This window comes from Lathamus discolor, chromosome 3 (genome assembly GCF_037157495.1).
Source record: "Lathamus discolor isolate bLatDis1 chromosome 3, bLatDis1.hap1, whole genome shotgun sequence".
Taxonomy (NCBI): Eukaryota; Metazoa; Chordata; class Aves; order Psittaciformes; family Psittacidae; genus Lathamus; species Lathamus discolor.
The window spans coordinates 116631880-116653464 of NC_088886.1; the positions used below are offsets into that span (position 1 = coordinate 116631880).

The 21585-nt window shown below is 35.4% G+C and overlaps 1 protein-coding gene across 1 annotated transcript in view; it reads left to right on the forward strand.

Annotated features, from left to right (window-relative positions):
- LRP1B (LDL receptor related protein 1B) overlaps positions 1-21585 on the forward strand; it is a 585099-nt gene that overhangs the window by 524747 nt on the left and 38767 nt on the right. The window contains exons 77-82 of the mRNA XM_065670655.1: positions 266-507; positions 6382-6605; positions 6863-6969; positions 10300-10416; positions 12791-12964; positions 13441-13566. Coding sequence (XP_065526727.1) covers positions 266-507; positions 6382-6605; positions 6863-6969; positions 10300-10416; positions 12791-12964; positions 13441-13566 — 990 coding nt within the window. The remainder of the gene's footprint in view (positions 1-265; positions 508-6381; positions 6606-6862; positions 6970-10299; positions 10417-12790; positions 12965-13440; positions 13567-21585) is intronic.

Genomic DNA, 21585 nt, shown 5'->3' on the forward strand with positions numbered 1-21585 from the left:
GTCAAATTATTATATATTCCCTAAAACATAGTCTTAAATGTGAACTTGGAGAGCACTGAAGTAATTCACATAGTATGAAGAGTTGTATTTATCGTCCAGAGTGTGAGTGGTTTTGCTGTCTTCAACAATCAGAAAATAATTTCAACATAAGAAATTATAACAGAAATCATATAAGATAAACACCAAAAAGCTGCTGGAGTGAAAACTACTGATTTTGCATTGCTTGATATTTACGTTCTTTTTGTTTCATTACAATAATCCCTAGGCTCTGAAGAACAAGTTCTCTATGTTGCTAATGACACTGACATCGTGGGTTTTGCATATCCATTCAACTACAGTGATGTTCACCAGCAAATATCGCATATTGAACATAATTCAAGGATAACTGGAATAGACGCATATTTTCAAGGGGACATGATCGTTTGGAGTACTCAGTTTAATCCAGGAGGGATTTTCTACAGAAAACTTCATGACCAGGAGAGAAGGCAAAGTAACAGTGGCTTGATAGTAAGTGATCAAAATCAAAGATTACATAATACAAGTTTATTACATTTTTCTTTTCTAATTGTCTATAATATGTGCTTATTAAAATGTCTACCTGAGAACAATTTTATTCAAATGGTGTATATGTCTTCTAAGGCGTTTCCATTCAAGACTGACAGACTTGTTTGGGTCTCTAAGAGAACACAACAGTAGTATTTAAAAAAGTTTTCTACAGAGAAATAGCTATTATGTGAGAAGCTTGGAAAGGTTATACCATCAAGAGATGCTATTATAGATGTATGTAAGCAACACATGTTTTAAAGAAAGGCATGAGTTGCAAAATGCTTGGAAGACAGAAAATGTAGATAGGCCAAAGGCAAGCTTGGTTTCTATAGTGACCATATAAACAGTAATGTTAACAAAGCTCTGACAAACATATAAAAATTATAACAATATGGATTTATTCCTTTATATGTTGAACTGTATCTTCTTTTCAATAAACATAGATGTAATTTTGCACTTTACAACAGAAATTAGGGTTTTTTTAACCTAGGGTATTTTCAAGTGATCTTTACTTGAAAATAGATGCAGGGTGATAGTCATTTTGTGTAATATATTTCTACAAAATTCTCAAGGAAGTGTTAGTGTGTATAGTGAAGATAACAATGTGATCGTTCTTTAAATTCATGTTTCTATAATGCTGTAAATTCAGGGTGGTGTTTTTTTTTTTTTTTCACTTAGATGTGGTGGCGTAGGAGAGTTTTTCATTTTTTCTTGGCCAGTAATAAATCAGGTTAAAAATAACACCTTTCTGGCTGTTTCCTTAAGTTTAGGAGAGGTAGCAATGAGGTAGCAATGATGACCTTACATCACATGAATACTATTATATACCCAGCAGAATAAACAGCAGTAGCAACAGTAGACTAATCTTTCATCTATCATTCAGCTCTTACACAGCTGAAGCCACTTCTAAGTACCTTTCATCCAGAGGTATTTCCTTTGCAAACAGCTGACATTCCTGACCTTCAATGCCAGCATGGCAAAAACCTGAAGATGTAGACATGAGTGGACTGAAGATACCTTGTGTCTGTGATGGCATATGCATGGGAAGACAGGTTAAAAAACAGCACTTCCACCTGCCCAGCACAAGATGGTCCAGGTTTTATTGGAAGAAAGTGTATGGAAGTAAATCTAAAGTAGAAAGTGAGGCACTGGAATGGGTTGCCCAAGGAAGTTGTGAATGCTCCATCCCTGGCGGTGTTCAAGGCCAGGTTGGACAGAGCCTTGAGTAACATGGTTTGGTGTGAGATGTCCCTGCCCATGGCAGGGGGGTTGGAACTTGATGATCTTAAGGTCCTTTCTGACCCTAACTATTCTATGATTCTAAGAAAATTATTCGTAGCATGTCTGGTAGGTCAGGTATGTCATTGGAGTTTTGGGGAAGGATTCTTTAGTATGTATTGAAGTTTACTGTGACTTTTCTCATTGAAATGTACCTGTGCCTAGGAAATCCTTATAGACACATCTCTGTCAAGTTCATTATTAGAAAGTAATGAACTTGTAAAGTCTCATGAAATTAAAGTTGGGGGGGGGGTGTTATTTATTTCATTTATTTTGGTCAATATGCAGATGACTTCTGCAAAGATAAGGATGCGTCAATGTCTCCCTGTTTAAACTAATAAAATGTTCTTTGAATTACTGTTATTTTTTCTGAAGTAGTGAAATACTTTCTGCTTTTTATATGCCTGTTTCAGTATTATGCAAGAGTACTTTCTAGCCACTTCCTTGTAATTCAAAATTATTGGAAAAATTATGGTTTTCATTATAAACTATTTTTCCTTTGTCAGTGCAGGCAGTTGCTCATGAAGATTCTTGATCCAAGCCATACAAACCTTTTTTTACAAATCTGTGTGTGGAAAATGCACAGACTGTATCCAACTATGTCTTTGATAGATTTCATTTATATTTGTGATGTATTCATTTCTCATTGTGTTAAACTGTTCAGGATATTTTCTCAGCATTCTCTAATTCATACTCAAATATTATTACCTTCTATATATAACCGATCAGTGGGTTAATTGGTTTTATAGTGTTGCTTTAACACAGTCACTTAGATTTGGTTTTGAAAAGCTTGAGAATTCCTTAGTTTTAACCCAAGTTTTTTAATGGATAAGTTTTCAAAGATTACAGTATAACTTTTATATCTACACTTTGATATGTAAATCGGGACAGCAAACTTGAGCAAAGTCACCTGCATTTTCAGGTAATTACATTAATGCAAAAATCCATCTCAACTGAAATTGCTCCATGGAATTAGCATATCAAGAGCCTTCCTCAAAGAATAGCTTTAAGTATCTCTTGTATTTTTCTGCAAAAAAGAGTTTAAGCTTGGTACAAATTGAAGTATTAAAGGAAACAGTAAATATAAACTCTTCAGAGTTTATTGACAGAGGCAGAAGAGGAATGCATTCTAATTGAGTTAAGACGGTATAAATGAATTGCTGATAACTGGCGAAGCTGTTTACTGGAATAGTCCTTGGAGGAGATATATAAGTTACCTGACGTGAATATTCAAAACAGAGTGACTTGCCGCTTGAACTCAAGTGCTGTTTTTCATGGAAGAGGACATAAAGCTGAACTTTAAAATAATTGTATCGTATAATAGGAAGAAAAATATAGGTTTTGTAATGTATCCAGTCAGTATGTTAGCAGCTCCCTCCAGTCCCAGTGCTCTGAGAGCTTAACAAGGACCCTTAACCACTCCTGTGATATATTCACATTTGTCCCAGGGCCCAATGAAATTCAGTGCTCACTTTGAATGGAAACAAGTTCTAGACTGCTTTCTCTAAATATCACTAATTTGTGGTTTTATCTTAAAGCTATGTCTCTGTATTGGATTAATTTAATGTATTTAGGAAACCATCTCTTTTTAGAATCAGGTGGTTGGGATTTTAAAATAATCCTACTAATGTAATAAAAATGATGGTTTGATGAACCATTGCATCTACTGGGCTGCTCATCTCTTGAGGAAAATTTTCTGTTTCAGCAAGTAAAAGCCTCTAAGTTTTCTAGTATTATTGTTTCTGGTTTTCTTCTATCATTCTAATGATATATCATTAGATAATGCATTTTTTTTTAATGAGGGTATTTTAAGCAACAAAAAATCATTAGTTTGCTATTCCAGAGCAATGCCATACCAAAAATGTCAATAATGTAAACAGACAAAATACTGCTTAACACCTGCTTATGGTATAAATTAGATTTGTAATTTAGTCTTACTGTGTTAAAATTCTAAGCATCAAGATGATGGGTTTCTGCTGCATGTGGGACATATTTTCTTCATTCAAACTCAACTTTTGGGGTTGAAAATGTTTCTGTAATCTACTGTTACATCTGCATGGTTCCCAAATTCAAGTTTTTTGGTTTTTTTTGTTTGTTTTTTGTTTGTTTGTTTTTTACTTTCCTCTTTTGTTTCATTATAATAATCCTTTTTTCTTTTTCTTTTTTTTTTTCTTTTTTTTTTCTAATTCTTTCTGTTTAAAACAGGTTTTACAATAGGTAGCAATTCTGATCAAAAGTCATCAGGCTGACAGTCTGTAGTTAGACTATAATATACCATATTGTAAAAGGCAATTAGGCTTCAAACCCTTATTTTTCTAATAAGCTATAGTACATTTTATTCAGCATCAAAGTGGGCTAAAATAGCTGTAGAAAATAATAATGTGATTTTGTTCATGTATTTTCATCCTTATTCTGTATGCAAATTCATTCTTCAAAATTAGCATAATCCAAATAAACCATTAGGTAAAAGCTCATTTACAGTAAGTAATTTTCCTAGACAGTATGAGAAGATGCATAACACATCAGAAATATGATGTAGCTAGGATGAAATTTAATGAACACAACTGAGAATTACACAGCCATAGCATCAGCTAGTGGTTTTTATTCTCTTTTATGTCTTACACCAGATGGCTCCTTTACCGTTCTGGTTATATCCTTGTTCATTTGATCTTTAATATGCACCACAGTATTACTGGAATTTCACTTCTGTATTGTTGAGAAGAATGAAAAAGGGTCAGTGTTAATAAGCAACCCAACCTTGTTCTGAAATCTTTTTAGGACTTTCCTTTGTCTTATTTGCTTGTAGACCAGCTTTTGGGGAGCTGTCTCTCACCCTGTATGATAACTCCCATCATGTCCTTACCCAATACCAGAAAATGTAGTTGTGCTGTCAACAGTGGTTTTTAACAGTCCACAAAAAGACAAGGGACTGTGCTATCCATGATAGCTGCTTTCCTTTTAGAGTAATGTTTGGTTCCTCCTTGTAGGCCATTGTCATTAACCTTTGTAGTCTTGAGGTATGAGAGGCTTCTTGACACAAATGCCTGAATATTACCCAGAATTAAAAGGAGTTTGGATTAAAAGTACAATTGTGCTTATCTGCAAATACCCACATTTTTCAATATCTTGTCCTTTACATGAATGTTGCTTGGATAATGTAAAAAAAAAAAAAAAAAGTTCGTGGTATCTCTGGAACCATATGCTGGAAATATCATAACAAAGAATTATGATACACTATTTTGATTAAAAAATTACTATGATCCTGTTTATAAAAAAAATATAAATACTGTTTTGTAAATGCAGTGATTGATTTTGGTTCTTTAATACTCATCTAAATAGAAAGTCAAGGTTCTGTATGTCTTTAGAGTACGCATTCTGTGACATTTTTGTAGAATAAAGGTTTATGAGCAATGGAGTATCTAAATTCACCTTTGCAGTTCTATTATTTCACCTAGAGAATGAAGTGACCTTTATATTATGATTAAAATAGTGTACAAATATCTTGCAGTATTAGGGAACTCTGGAACCTGAGGAAAACAAGTTATTTTAGGATTTCTTCCCTGATTTTTAGTAACATAGCTTAGTAGCATTCCATTACTGCATTTGCCAAGTAATAGACATTTTTGTTCATAATTTAACTTGATGTCATTCTAGGTAAACAGACAAACAACTGCATATGTATTTAGTTCATGCAGGTCTTGAATTTTTTGTTATTCTGCATTCATGTTAGAAATAGTCGGGTAGTCCTATTTTACAAATTCTACTCCTCTGCAGGAATTCTACTAGACTTGAGAAACCTGTTTATATATATTTCCTATTTGCAATATGAACTTCTATCCATAGGAACAATTTTTTGGGATAAAGGCAGAGATACCACAGTTTATAATGTTGAAGTTATAATCAGTCAAGCCTCTTTTACCTGTGAAGCTGAATATTGCACTAACTAGTTTCAATCAGTGGTGGAAAACAGAAACAGCAGCAAGAGAAGAGAAACAAGTAAAAAAATCCTTATAATTGCATACCAGTATTGGTCAGAATACAGGGGTACTTCACTGCGGTTTTCTAAATGCAGCGGTTTTATTTATCCTTGGCACACTGTGAGCAGCTGTACCTCAGGATGGTCTCAAGCACCATTTTTACTTAAGGCTTTGGGATGAGACATTATAGCATAGCTCTGCTTGGAGTATAATAGCTGTAGAACCTTAATTTTTTATTTTCTTTTTGAGCTACAGCTTGTAATATTTATTTGCTTCATTATCAGTAATTCAAATAGTTCATGCCTAAGTGTCTTTTTCTTCATGTAGGTAGCCTTAGACTCAAGGAAACTGTTTTAAAACAGTAACTTGTTTTTCTGCATTGAATAGAACTGTCAGCAGATCACTTAGAGCTTATCTCCTACAGATAGAATTTATGTATTTCCAATGCAGCATTTTAAGATATTTCACCATATTAAAGGTAAAAGTTACTTAACTGCAAAAAGTTACATAAATGTGTAACTTTGCAGCTGCTGTGAAAAATCATTTTCATAAATCTAACTTAAACATCTCTTCCTTTTAGTGTCCAGAATTCAAAAGACCCAGGGGTATTGCTGTTGACTGGATTGCTGGAAATATTTACTGGACTGATCATTCCAGAATGCATTGGTTCAGCTATTATACAACTCATTGGACTAGTCTGAGGTACTCCATCAACGTAGGCCAATTGAATGGGCCAAACTGTACAAGACTCCTTACAAGCATGGCAGGAGAACCATATGCAATTGCTGTAAATCCTAAAAAGGGGTATGTATGTGTCAACATTACTCTCTTTTGGCAATTCAAACAAAAATGCAGAATAAGACAAAATTATGTCCACGAATGTCTAAACTTTTTCAGGTCATTTACTTAACTTTTCTGCTCAATTTACCTGTATGTAAATCACGATCAGTTCTCTGCCATCTTTCAGGTAGGTTTAAAGGCTCGTGATAATTTAGTATCAGTGAAGTGTTTTGAGGTTCTCCATAGGCATCCTGCTTATTTTTTATGTTTAATACTTTCAGGATGATGTACTGGACAGTTATTGGAGATCGCTCTCACATAGAGGAATCATCTATGGATGGTACTCTGAGAAGGATATTGGTTCAAAAGAATTTACAAAGACCTACAGGTATACAGCTTAGCCATTTTTCCTAATTACATGGCACTTCCTAACTCGTGTAGATTTGTTGGCTGAATTCCAGTGTCTCTGTTTGCAAAAAAGAAAAATCCAAAACCACAAATTTTAAAAATATGTGTTCTGGTTATTTATAGGCAGTTACTAATCAAATTCTTACCTCTGTTTTCAAATGATACACCTTAATGTGACTTGAACTTTCATAGAAAGTTTAATGTGATGATTTTACAAAGTGATACCAAAGGACTACATATAATCAGTTAAAATATGATTTGTTCAATAACACTGAACAAGCAAAATCAATTAAAGGAACAGCAGTTAGTGGTGAGACACATTTTTTAAGAATGTATTTGAAATCTCACAGCCTATTCTGGTTACTTTCCTGAATACACTGCAAAATGGTATAAAACAAGGTATAGGTATTCACAGAAGCAACAACTCAATTATCTCCATGTTTTACCAAACTATTTTGAAGCCTGACAATGCATGTTGAGATCTCGTGAATTACCATTAAGACTTCATTGGCAGGATAAAAGTAATTTATATGGCAAAGTAAATGATAAATCCAGAACGAAATACCTCTGTTTTAAATAGCAGCATCCTGTCTTGAAACTGCGACTGATTTGGTCCTGACCCATTTTCTCATGCAGTATTTGATGTCTCTTCAGGCTTACAATGATAATTTGTTACTGCATTGCAAATTAGAGATTTTCCAAGCTCGGTGCGCATATTTGTTGAAACATAGGCTTCTTTCAGGAGGATGCTGTCTAAATATCTCAGTGTCTCAGAAATTGCCACTGTCACAGCAAGAAGTAATAATATTTTAGCATCGGTCAAGTTCCTTGGTAAGGTGGGCTTAAGGTGTTGTGTATGTAAATTTATCCTCATCCCTTAAAGGGGATTATTGACAGGATTAGATTGAAATATAGGAATTTAAGAAATTACATATGTGATAAGGAAAGCTTTGAGGATAGGAAACTTATGCTCCTTAGGTAAGTAAGAAGCACAATAGTAATAATAATAAAAAATATGTAATAATAAATTCACTTAGACACTTCTGATTATTCGAATTGGAAGGCAACAGAAATTTATGTTGATCAGAGTTGTTACGTATTTTTTTTCTGAAGTTTTAGTTAAAACATTCTGAACATATCAGGTATACAAATCATGATATTTGGTTCTAATTGGTGGGATTGTGGTTTGGTTTGTTTTTTTTTTTGTCTCTTGGTTTAGTTTATTGCCAAGGTTATGTCCTACAGAGCCAGCCATCACTTTTGTGAACATAAAAGGGCATTTGAACATTTTCCCACCACTTTTTTTTTTTTTTTTGGTTATCAATGTTGAATTAGTGAATTTGCTTAATTTTGTAGGTAATGATTACCTGAAAATGCAAGCATTTACTTCTTACCTTACCAGAAGCAGAAATGAAAAGCTTTTCTTCATAGTATTTTCTTTCATATATTTTACATAGGAAAGTTTCATATAAGCATTTAGCCAGACCTCTGACTCCTTACAAGGATGAACAAAATGAAGATTAAGAAAATTAGCATAGTTACCAAAATAGAGCAGTCTTTGCAAAGAGGGAATTTCAGAAACACCTCACCACAGTACTGCATTTTCCTAAGCCTTCTGCCTGAAAACACAATTGTGGCATAATTCTGTGGTTTTCTTCTATTGCTTCATGGTAGAAAGTAGACATTTATGGAGTTGTTGGGTTTTTTTCTTATATTTCACACAGGTCCGTGTCTTTGTAAACTGAATGCAAAGAAAGAGCCCAAGCCTTTAATATTTCCTCCTAAATGAGACTTTACTACTGTTTTTTAGATGAAGTTTAAGATTTTACAAAACAGCTGTGTTCCGCTGCTCTTAAATGTATTACTAAATATGTCTTTCCTATTTCAAGCAAGAGAGGGTGACAGTTTGAGCATTTGGGCTTGATTTCACAGGGTTTACATTATAACATAACAACCCTTGATTTCACAGGGTTTACATTATAACAGTCCTATCATAGGACTGCTATACATAAAAAACAAAATATAGCTACTTTTTTACATTATGTTATCTCTGATACTGTGAAAGACGCATTGAGAATGTTACTTATTTGTTATTTGAGATTTAAATATTCTTATTGAAATGAAAATAGTAATTCAAAGCTGGAGAGTAGGGACTGCTTCTAAAATACTCTCCTTTATTGGTACCATGTATCACAGAGAGTTGACACCTTGTGATTATTTTTTACCAGAAATTATTCTCTTTAGCTGTATGCCTGAATATCAGTGTTTCTTTTAAAGAGGGTGGGGTTTTGTTTGTGTTTTTTTTTTAATGGAGTTGCAAATGTAAGCATATTTCACTGGTCTGTACGTCATCTCTCTGTGGCTGATTAATTTATGACCTTAAGAGGAATATTTTTGCTATTATGTGTAATTTCTTTTGATGTAGTTTTTCTGACTTACCTACTTACATAAATAGAAAGATTCTTTTCCCCATTCTTATTAAAAATACACTATGACTTCAAAAGCTCAGAATTAAATTATTTTATGGAATCAGTATTTTTTTCAGGCTGAAACTTTTGAGATGACCTAAAATGGCTTATTAATCTTGTAATCATCTACTATGAAACATGGACTGCTTGATTTAACTATTTAGTTACTCTCTGGAGGCTGGATAGTCACATTATCTGCCATTCTCATTTGAGCTCTATCACCCTTGTGCTTTCTTTTCATATATATCTGAATATATACATCTGTCAACACTGCTGTTTAAGTCTTGCAGTGTTAATGTAATGAAAATAGTTTGATTTTTAATTCCATACTAATTACTGTTTGTGAAGTATTGATTATTGGAAACCTGACAATTATATACTTGTGGAAGCAGGATAGGTTAGGAAGGCTCTATGAAATCTGAATGACTTGCTTTCAACACACAGTCAAGCTGGTGCTACTACTTGGTCAAAATGGTGCTACTGCTTAGTAATCTATTGTCATAATAGATATTTTTTTTTTGTTGGTAGAGCAAATTAGCAGATTAGAGTCTATGTTTAATTTTCACCTGGTATATATCTCTACCGCCTGAGGAAGATGGGTCTGAAAAGGTACTGACCTTGGAAGAGTAAATTAAAGAAAGTGAAAAACCACAGTTGGCTCAAAGGGAAGGTCAAAGCAGCAGCTGTTAAATTTTGTTGTTCTTAGTTTCCAGTCATGTCTTTTCATTGTCACCATATTTTGTGTTCATAAGAATATGAACAACATAAAAATGTACAGTTGTATAAAAGTAGTATTTGTTTTTCAGGTTTTATATACTGATTTGAACTTTTTTTCTTTGTAGGTCTTGTAGTTGATCAGTTCAGTCAGCGTTTGTTCTGGGCTGATTTTGAATTATCTGTTATTGGCAGCGTTCTTTTTGATGGTTCTGATTCAGTTGTGTCTGTGAGCACTAAACAAGGTATGGATAGCATTTATATAACATGATTTCTATTTTATTTTATTTTGATGAAATTTCACTATTCAGAGAAACTAAACAAAAAGCAGTGATTAAGTAATATTCATTGCTTTTGTTAGATAATACTTCAGATATTATCTAATCAAATAACTATGTAAGGTAGGATAATTTTAGCTTTAAAATAATCTGACAAATTTACTTTAGGGGAACAAAGATTCAGTGATAAGTGAAAAGTTTGTTATCTAATCTGATATCTTAGGTATAATCAAATAACTTTGTGATTAATATTTAAACTTGGCTTCACTTGGACATATATAGCAACAAGAGCACTTTGACTAGTTAGAAATTAGAGCCGTCTGCATTGTGCAGGACTTGTTTAATTTATAGAAAGTGTACCTGAATAAATTCTGGGAAAAATAATGGGTTTGGCTTTCAGGTCAGTAAGTAATCAGGGAATTCTGCTAACAGAATGTGAACAAGGAAAGTTCTTTTCATAAGAAAAGATGTTCTGGTTAAGCAAACTTTGTTTTTTATAGAATTGCATGTTGACTTTTCAACAATTTCATAATATGTATAATAATTTATGAAATTTGAGTGGAAAAGAGAGGAAATACTAAAAAAAATAAATGTGAAAGCAGACTTTTTTATGAGGATTGCTTTGTGGGCAGTTGGTATGGAGTTTAATCAGGATGATATTACATTTAATGCTACTGAGTCTGTTAACTAATCATCTGGAATTCACCAGAGGGGTCTGGAAGATACTAGGAAAAAATCTGCCATAATCCAAACTGGGCAGGACAAAATTAAAATCATCTTACTCCAGTTTAATACCATTTTATTTCACAACTTGAATCAATATACATGGAAGTAGTCATCTCAAAAAGGATCACTTTGGGTGCAGGGATCTGACTAAAACCTCCTGTAACACTGAACAATTCTGTACAGATGCCTGACAAGATATCGTAGACGAGAGTAACTCCTCCTCATACCTTTGCCTGCACTTCCTTTGGTTATAGTATTTCATCATGGCTTGGCTATAATCTGTCACAAAACACACATTTTGTACTCATGTTCAGTGTTTGTGGCTGGTACAAAGATTGACAGAGTATCCTAGATTGTGTTTTAATGTGTGTCTGTAGTTATTTTTAAGAATAAATAGCAGGTTATTCTTCAAGAGAGAAAAAAAACCCCAAACCAACCATGCAGCAGTGCTACAGAATAGAAGGCATTTAAGTTGATGACTTTCAAAATATTTTATAGCATGAAGGGGTTTTGTTGGGGTTTTTTTATTTTTTTTTTTATAACATGAAGGGCCACCAAACGCAGCAAATTTGGGTTTTATAAAAGGGAAGTGGAATGTAGAGACTTTGTTGCTTCCGTACCTAGCATTTAATACTGAAATACAGGATAGCTAAGGCAAAGTCTCCTGTTGACATTTGTAGTAACTATGGAAAAAATAGAGAAACAGGAAAAAAGGAAAATTGGGGGAGTTTAGACCTTGCTTAGCAACAAGATTAAACACTGCAACCCATTTGATTAAACAAGCATAAAATAATGAACTAGAATTCATATTTTCTCATTGAGTACCAAGTATTGATAAGTGGAAAACAATAGGAACAAATAAAGGCTGATAATTGAAACTGAATAAATACAAGTGAAATATAAAACCATTTTTACAGTAAATGGGGATAATAGTAGAAACAAGGTATCACAGGGAATGATAGATTCTGTTGCTTAATAGCTTCAAATCGAGAAATGATACGTCTCTGGCAAAGACATTTAGTCAGAAGCTATTGCCTTGCTATGTGGGTAAACTGTGAATTTCCGCAGCCATTTGTGCATGGCAAATCCAACTACGTAATCTAATCAGCACTTGTAGCTCTTAAAAATGAGGAACTGGTAGAGTCTTAACATTTTATTTTGCATTAATTTACAATCATTATGAATTAAAATAAGCATAGCATGAAAGCTAACCTTTGAAATACAGTAAGAAAGAGCTTAAGAAATGTTTTATCAGAATAGTTTCTTTTATGTACAGCAAAATAATCTGTTTCTTCCAAGCATACTTCAAGTGTACATTCTCATTAGCTAGTTTTTACTGTGGATTTTCCCTGCTTTTCAATAACCAACTGGTTTCTGAGGCTGAATTGTATAGAAAGCTAATACAAAGCTTTAGATTTCACTTGTAGTATGAGAACTGTTTCTTTTAAGCAGATTGTTTTTTTAAAGGCAATCTCTGTGGGTACAAAACAAGCTGTCTGAATAATGATGTCTTTTGGGTGGTAACTGCAGTAATGCAATTGAAATTGTTATTATTAAACCCAAGTTGTTTATCATTTGAATATGTATTTGTATTTATTATTCATTTTTGTTTAAGGTTTACTGCATCCACATAGAATTGACATTTTTGAGGATTACATATATGGAGCAGGTCCTAAAAATGGTGCATTTAGAGTACACAAATTTGGCAGGAGCCTTGTAGAATATCTAAGTGTGGATGTTGATAAACCAAAAAGTGCCTTGATTTTTCACCGCTACAAACAAATGGACTGTGAGTAAGCATAATTAATTTAAACTCAATATTGAACAAGTTCACCTGGGGGTGGTGGGAGCGGGAGGAAGTAACCAAGTTGTATAAATATGAAACAGGACCTGATTGTACAAAGTGGAAATAGATTTAGTTATATGTCTTTATATAATTTTGATTTAGATTTTTTGATGTATTTTCTCTTGTTTGAAAGGACATTGGACAAATGTTTGCTGAAAAAAAGTACCTCTATCCACAATCAGATGAGGTTTTTTTATTACTTATTACCAATAAATTTTTTGTTACTGGAATAAATTCTATCTGGTTGGGTCTTGTACTGCCAGTCAAATGACTGTGCTCACTGACTTCAGGCTCTTGATATCCTGGTAACTAGAAGTGTATCAGAATGTCTGAATCTGATTTTTTTCCCCCCACTTTTAGAACACAGTGTAATTCTAAAAGAAAAATAAGTATTTTTAATATTTTGTGTTTTTAAACAGTGCCAAATCCGTGCTTGGACCTTAGATGTGAATTCATTTGTTTACTCAACCCTTCTGGTGCAACATGTGCTTGTCCAGAAGGAAAATCACTGGTGAATGGAACATGTATTGATCAGAGCCTTTTAGGTAGGTATTGGAAACTGTGTGAGAACAAAAAAATAAGCAAATGGTCGCTTTTTCTCACTGCAAAAGACTAGGCTGTCAGCAAGTCAAGAGTTATCTGATACAAGGTGATATTTAAAAGGGAATACAAATATATATGGATCAAAATAAATTTGTAAAACTCTGAAGTGTTTTGGATTCCATATTACACGTTAGCTATTCAGAAGAAAAAAAAATAACCTTAAAGATCATCAAGAAACACCTCTGCTTAGACTGCAGCAATAGTCAAAAGACAATAACAGCAACATAGCAAATAATAATGATGACTTTGAGGTTTGCAAGAAAGGAATAAAACAACTGAAATATTTTTATCTAAAATTGTATCTTAATACTTATAATGACTAATATCAAGACACTTGAAAGCAGACTTCATTGTAAAAAACGTACTGTTCTCGCTAAATAAGAGGGCACACAGAGGGGGTGAGGAGAAATCTTCTTTTCCAAAGAGATTATTAAATAGTCTAAAACTATTCTACTCTAATTGAGTCCAAACCTAAGGTGGTCAGACTGGTGGAAAGGATTCTTAGTGAGCTTGACTTTTAAAAGGTTCTAGAAATCATAGAATAGGATTTCTTACATGTATGAGAAGTCAGAATGTATTTGGATGTTTTTCTAATATTTAATTCCAGGCTCAGAAGTATAAGTAATACATTTTTTTATGAGATCCTCAGTATTAAAAATGCTCAATTTAGCAATTAATTTAATTTACCTGAAATGTCATTATTCTTTGGAGAAAATCTCACCTATTTATACTGCCTAGTCTTTAAATCTTGAATTAACTCAAGTGTAGTGGTTTATGATGTAGTATTAATGAAATAAAACTATCCTGTCCAGCAGCATTCCATCAAGATATTTAAGAATATTGTAGAAAGTAAAACTTGTACTAGGTAACAAAGCCATTAATGGTTTTTGCTTATGTATGAGTACATCATATGGAATGTATTTACAGTACTAACCCAACTTTTATATGTACTACACCATGCTCTGTCAAAAATAGAGAAAATAAAGCTTTATTACTGTGCACTCTTCACTGAATACCTGTCAATGCACATATATATAGTAGTTATACAAGTATATAAAGTAGTTTACAGCTGGTTTACAACAGTTTCCACTGTTAGGGTAGAAGTGATGCTACGAAAGTACATGTAACAGAAAACATCAGTATACGTTTCTAACAAGGTTTCTAACTCTTGAGACAAATCAGTCTCAACGTTTTCTGTCTTCAAAGAAAAACCCTCCTCCCAGCCCCTCCGTGTGTCAACTCTTAGTTCATCTGAGATGAATTCTTGTCAAGATTTTCTGCTGATACAATACCACCTAAAAATATTTCAAATGGCCCATAGTTACTACTTCGGTGTTGAAGAAATACATAAAAGAATATTGTTTTTCACTGGTAACCTGTGGTGATTTGAACCCATCATTTCAGTAATGCTACAGTTTTACTTGTGGGGCAAAGGATTATGTCATTGTGTAGTTTTGAGGAAATTATGTTTCTATTAAAGATCTGAAGAAGCTTTTAAATTAATTTCACTGTGGGTTATAAATTTTTATGCATAGACAGAAAATGCCTAGAGAAGCATTTTTAATGTATTGCTAAATTTCAGTATTGTCCCACAACTGTTGTACCTGTTTAAATGGCTGCTGAAATAGTGTTTCTTAGTTTTCTGATTGCAATTATACTTCAAGTAGGTTGCTAATAGCCTGCAAACAAAAGACAAGTCAGGTTCTAAACCAGGTTCTTTTCCTTTAGGAGTTTATACAGTATGGAACAATTGAAAAAAAAAAAAAAAAAAAAGAGCCATAGTCTTTCTTTTCTTTTCTTAGGAAGTGCTAGAAAATATATATTAAATATTCCAAGCCATATTCATTCAGCTTGTTTTAATCTAGCATTATATTGTCTTCATTGTCTCAGAGCATTTTTGGCACAATTGTGGATGTCAGTAACCAAAACCAGCAACTCCTGCCTTACGTGGCTATCAAAACCTGTATGTTGTAGAAGAGTTACCTTACAATCCAAAGGGAGTTTATATAGGTGGGTTTTTTCGTTTGCCTGCAGTAAAATACTGAATCAAAGTCAATTTAAATATTCCTGTTGATTTTGGTTGTTTTCTGGTTTGTCTCTAAAGGAATGAAATCCAGAAATTTTTATTATTTGAGACATGAGGATCTGTGAAACACTTTTTAACTGATATATTAATTTGGCTTTGTAAGTGGGTTTATCATAATCCAATATTTGTATAGTAGATAGGTTACAATAATTTACATACATAATATGTTATGTGTTCAAAAATGTACTACCACTAATTTACACATCTGAAAACTCAAAGTTTTTAATTCTATTTCAGTAGACATTATTCATATAGCAATAGAAGTGATCTGTGCTGGTCATTTTTTATTTGCACAATAGCTATTTCAAGTCATGAAAGAAGACTTTTAATGTCACAAATGAGTAGTAATTGTAGATATCAAGGACTAGTGTGACTAAATTGTACTTTCTGAATATTATATAATTCAAGTTACAATAGTCAAGAGTAGTATATTGAATATTTGTAATACTTTTTAGTGTCTTTTAAATGGTTTGGGTCTTAAAATGTAGTAAGGAAGCTAGTAGTAGATTTCCATGACTTGACAGAGTCAAAATGGGACATCCATCTCCACTTCCCATTCATCTTCAGTAGTGCCCCCAGGAGAGTCTATGTTTGAAGATTCTCTTTTGACAATGCATATGGCTCTATCCTTTTGAAAAATGCCTTCAAACAAATAATGATTATTTTCAACATTATTATGACATTCTTCATTTTGGTACGTTTTGGCATGACTATTGTAAAGACACCTTGCACACTTCATATAATTTCTTATTACTGTGTTTACCTTAAGGTTGGTGACTGGGAGGTAATCCCAGTCTTGCTCTTTTTCTTTAGACTGTATCCTGCAAAATTACTCAGTCTTGTTCATTGGATTGTTGGGGGGGGTCAGGGTGGGGTGGCAGTTAAAGAGAGAATACTGAGCTAAATCTTGAAATTCTGCATAAAATAGTACTACTGACTTAATCCATTGAGTTGATTTTTCTTCATAAGTCCTAGATGAGGAATTCTAAATATTGAATCCTCAGGGGCTTTCTGTAAGACTCAATTCAGATTGCTTCGAACAGCTGTTTCACCAGCATCTCATGCAACTACTGAGAAACAGCTTTTGGGTTTGATTTGGCTTTTTCAAGCAAGACTTATCACAGCATGCATGTTGTATCATTCAGAATGTTTTTATAATAAAATTAAGGCAAGTTCCTATGTGTTCTTGATAAACTTGCATCTCATTTCTCCTTAGATGATTATAATTGACAAAGCATAGTTCATTTGTTTATTTATTGACTACAGCAGCCCCTGACTTTCTCAGTTTAGAAGATACCTTTTAGTTTTTAAATGGATAGAGTAACACTTAATTTTCATAAGAGAGCCCACTGGATTTGCATCCGATATTCTATAATTCTATGATTCTATGATCTAATTGTAACACAATGAAGTTCAAAACATACCAAGAGGATGAAAATAGACATGTACTGGAGGAAGACAGTGTTGCCACAGCTGAGTGAGCAAAAGTAATGAACATTTCGAAGAGTTCCATATTCCAGAGCTGCATGTCAGTCACTTTCATTTTAAGAGGGAATATTTGTGCTCTCTTGGCTGAATGAAAAGCCTGAGAAAAATTCCAAAGACTCAGATCTGATGTTACTTATGAAAAGAGAAGAAACATTTAATTTATCATGGTGTTTCCTATAGCACATTTCTATGGGGACTTGCCCACTGCACACTTAGATGGCAGACCAGGTGCTTTAGCTGGGGATGTAGAGGTTAATCCTTGTATATCTTCTTTTTCACCCACAAAGTCTGCCTCTGGGAGCTGTACTGGCAGAAGCTATAGCAGTTCAAACGATGCTATCTTCTTAGGTTTTGTCCTGCTTTCAGTCTTTTTAGACATCAAATAGAACAGGCTTCACACAGAAATCTGCTTCTGGGTTGGAAAAAAAATTTTTGTTTACAGCAGTATCTTCTGCATTTACAAAAGGGTTACTGTTGGGACTGATATTTCCCAGAACAGAAGAAAATGGGTTACATTGCAGCAGGTGTTGGTTAGTTCTTCTCACTGTGCATCCTTTATTTAGCCCTTCTCTTCCATTTAACTTTGTAAAGCAAACATTTTTAAAAGAAAATAAATGTAGAGGGAGAACAAAGAAGACAATCTTACAGCTTTCAGGCAAAATTTGGGATTACACCTTGTTCTAATAAATCTCAGCATATGGAAAACTGGCAGGTAGTAAAACCCTCACCTGGAGGCACTGGAACATTTATGCAACATTAGAGTTCTGCATTTGGAAGGATGACCTACACCCTAGTCTGAAGCATAGGCAAGAACAAATGTGTTTATGCCCCATGAGTTGAGTATTTTCCACTGTTGGAAGGGAAACTGTTCTTGTCCCAAAGAATGTATTTCACGATCCTTGTGCTCTGTAATATCATCTGTCCATTTAACTGCCTAGTCCAGAAATCAGTGGATATTTCAAAGTGAAAAAAGTATCAAAAAGTAAGATTCATTTTTCTCAAGAAGAAAGGGTTGTTACAGAAATGCCAATAAAAGATGTGTGCTTGTATGATTGGAGGGATAAGGATGGAATATCAAAAAATTGAATGAGTGAAGAAATAAAACAGTAGACCTTACAAAGCATTCTGTGTAAGATTTCCCTTTCAGTTAAAGGAAGGAGTCAGAGGTGGAGCAGAAGTCCATTAATGATTGTGTCAAACAGTCATGTCAAGAAGAAAAACTGCAAATCAAAGCTATTTGATTCTTTACTGAAGATATATTAAGATAGAAATAGGCAAATCAAGGCAGCTGAAGACTTCATAGCCAGGGTAGGAGAGAATACATGACCTATGCCCTATCCTTCCTTTCATGTTAGCACTATCAGTCAAATAGCTAGGAGTAGACTAGGAGACTAGATCCAATATACTAGGAGTGGGATAACAACTGAAGTTATTTACTGCTGTAATTTCAGAAATGAAGTGTAGCTGAGGGGTCTTTGAGTCCAAGTTCCAGCAAGCTCAAAGGAGAGGTGCCATGCTTGACCTTGTGCTCACCAACAGGGAAGGGCTTGTTGAGAATGTGGTACTCCAGGGCAGCCTTGGATGCAGCGATCACGAGATGGTCAAATTTGAGATCCCCAGGACAGTGAGAAGAGCGTGTAGCAAGCTCGCTGCCCTGGACTTCAAAAGAGCAGACTTTGGCCTCCTCAGGAGCCTGCTTAGTAAGGTTCCATGGGATATAGCCCTGGAGGGCAGGGGGGCCCATGACTGTTGGCTGAGATTCAAGGATCACCTGCTACAAGCTCAGGAGTGCTGCATCCCAACTAGAAGGAAGTGCAGCAGGAGTGCCAGGAGACCTCCTTGGATGGATAAGGAGCTGCTGAGGAAAATTCAAAGGAAAAAAGAGGCTTATAAAAAATGGAAGCAAGGACAGGCAGCCTGGGTAGAGTACAGGGATGTTGTCCAGGAAGCCAGGGACCAGGTTAGGAAGGCTAAGGCCCAGTTAGAATTAAACCTAGCCAGAGATGTTAAGGGTAACAGGAAGGGATTCTACAGGTACGTAGCAAACAAAAAACTGACTAGGGACAACATAGGCCCCCTGAGGAAGCTTTCGGGAGAACTGGCTACACAGGATTTGGAGAAGGCTGAGGTTCTGAATTACTTCTTTGCCTCGGTCTTCACTGGCAAAGGCTCTGGCTGCACCACCCAGGTCTTAGAAGGTAGGCGCAGGGGCTGTGAGAATGAAGACCTTGGGCCCACTGTGGGAGAGGATCTGGTTCGAGACCATCTTAAAAATCTGAACGCACACAAGTCCGTGGGACCTGATGGAATCCATCTGCGGGTCCTGGTGGATCTGGCAAATGAAGTTGCTAAGCCAGTGGCCATCGTATTTGAAAAATCATGGCAGTCAGGTGAAGTTCCTGACAACTGGAAAAAGGGAAATATAACCCCCATTTTCAAGAAGGGGAAAATGGAAGACCCGGGGAATTACAGACCAGTCAATCTAACCTCTGTGCCTGGTAAAATCTTGGAGCACATTCCCCTGGATGGCATGCTAAGGCACATGAATAACAACAAGGTGCTTGGTGACAGCCAGCATAGCTTCACTAAGGGGAAATTCTGCCTGACCAATTTGGTGGCCTTCTATGATGGGGCTACAGAATTGATGGATAAGGGTAAAGCAGTTGATGTCATCTACCTGGACTTGTGCAAAGTGTCTGACACTGTCCCACATGACATCCTTCTCTCTAAATTGGAGAGATATCAATTTGATGGATGGACCACTTGGTGGATAAAGAACTGGCTGGACGGCCACACACAAAGAGTTGTGGTCAATGGCTCGATGTCCGGCTGAAGACCAGTAACGAGTGGTGTCCCTAAGGGATCGGTGTTGAGACCGGTCTTATTTAACATCTTCATCGCTGACATGGACAGTGGGATTGAGTGCACCCTCAGCAAGTTTGCCGATGACACCAAGCTGTGTGGACTGGTTGATATGCTGGAGGGAAGGGATGCCATCCAGAGGTACCTTGACACGCTTGTGAGGTGGGCTGATGCCAACCTTATGAAGTTCAACCACGACAAGTGCAAGGTCCTACACCTGGGTCGGAGCAATCCCAGACACAGCTACAGATTGGGCAAAGAAGAGATTCAGAGCAGCCCTGTGGAGAAGGACTTGGGGGTGTCGGTCGATGAGAAAATGAACATGAGCCAGCTCCAGTGTGTGCTCACAGCCCAGAAAGCCAACCGTATCCTGGGCTGCATCAAAAGGAGCGTGACCAGCAGGTCAAAGGAGGTGATCCTGCCCCTCTACTCTGCTTTTGTGAGACCTCACCTGGAGTATTCTGTGCAGTTCTGGTGTCCTCAATATAAAAAGGACATGGAACTGCTGGAACAAGTCCAGAGGAGGGCCACGAGGATGATCAGGGGACTGGAGCACCTCCCGTATGAAGACAGGCTGAGGAAGTTGGGGCTGTTCAGCCTGGAGAAGAGAAGGCTGCGTGGGGACCTCATAGCAGCCTTCCAGTATCTGAAGGGGGCTATAGGGATGCTGGGGAGGGACTCTTCATCAGGGACTGTAGGGACAGGACAAGGGGTAATGGGTTAAAACTTAAACCGGGGAAGTTTAGATTGGATATAAGGAGGAAATTCTTTCCTGTTAGGGTGGTGAGACACTGGAATCGGTTGCCCAGGGAGGCTGTGAGTGCTCCATCCCTGGCGGTGTTCAAGGCCAGGTTGGATGAAGCCTTGGGTGAGATGGTTTAGTGTGAGGTGTCCCTGCCCATGGCAGGGGGATTGGAACTAGATGATCTTGAGGTCCTTTCCAACCCTAACTATTCTATGATTCTATGACTCCAGGTTGAAACTTTCTCAATTTATTTATTTCTTAATTTTGTTCCAAGATTGGATACTTAGTAGAGCTGTTCCGAGTTCTTCTTAGAGAGGCCTTTATTCACTAATTCACATTAAGAGTATTCACCTTTTTGCAACAATTCTTCCATGGTTTTCTGTATTATTATTCTTCCTATGGAACCATTCTGTTCGTGTCTCCCATACAAAAGCATCTGATCCGTTTTTGTACTTAGTTGTTGTGAATCAGAAAGATTGTATTTACCTTCAGAAAACAAAGCAGCATGATTGAAACCCCTATATTGTTAAGAGTTTACCATAGTATTTTAAAACTGGCTTGTCTATTAAATCTTTCAATCCTACTTCTTAGCTTAGTTAGTCCAAAATTGTTGTAGTAACTTTTCTCTGTTTCACATTAGATTTGTGTTGAAACTCTTGAATTTAATATGTTTTACAGAGAACAAAATCAAAGACATTTTTTAGTAATCTTACGATGACAGAAAATATTACAAACATTTTTGTTTTTTCAGGAACCTTCTCAGTTGACCATTATGTTAAG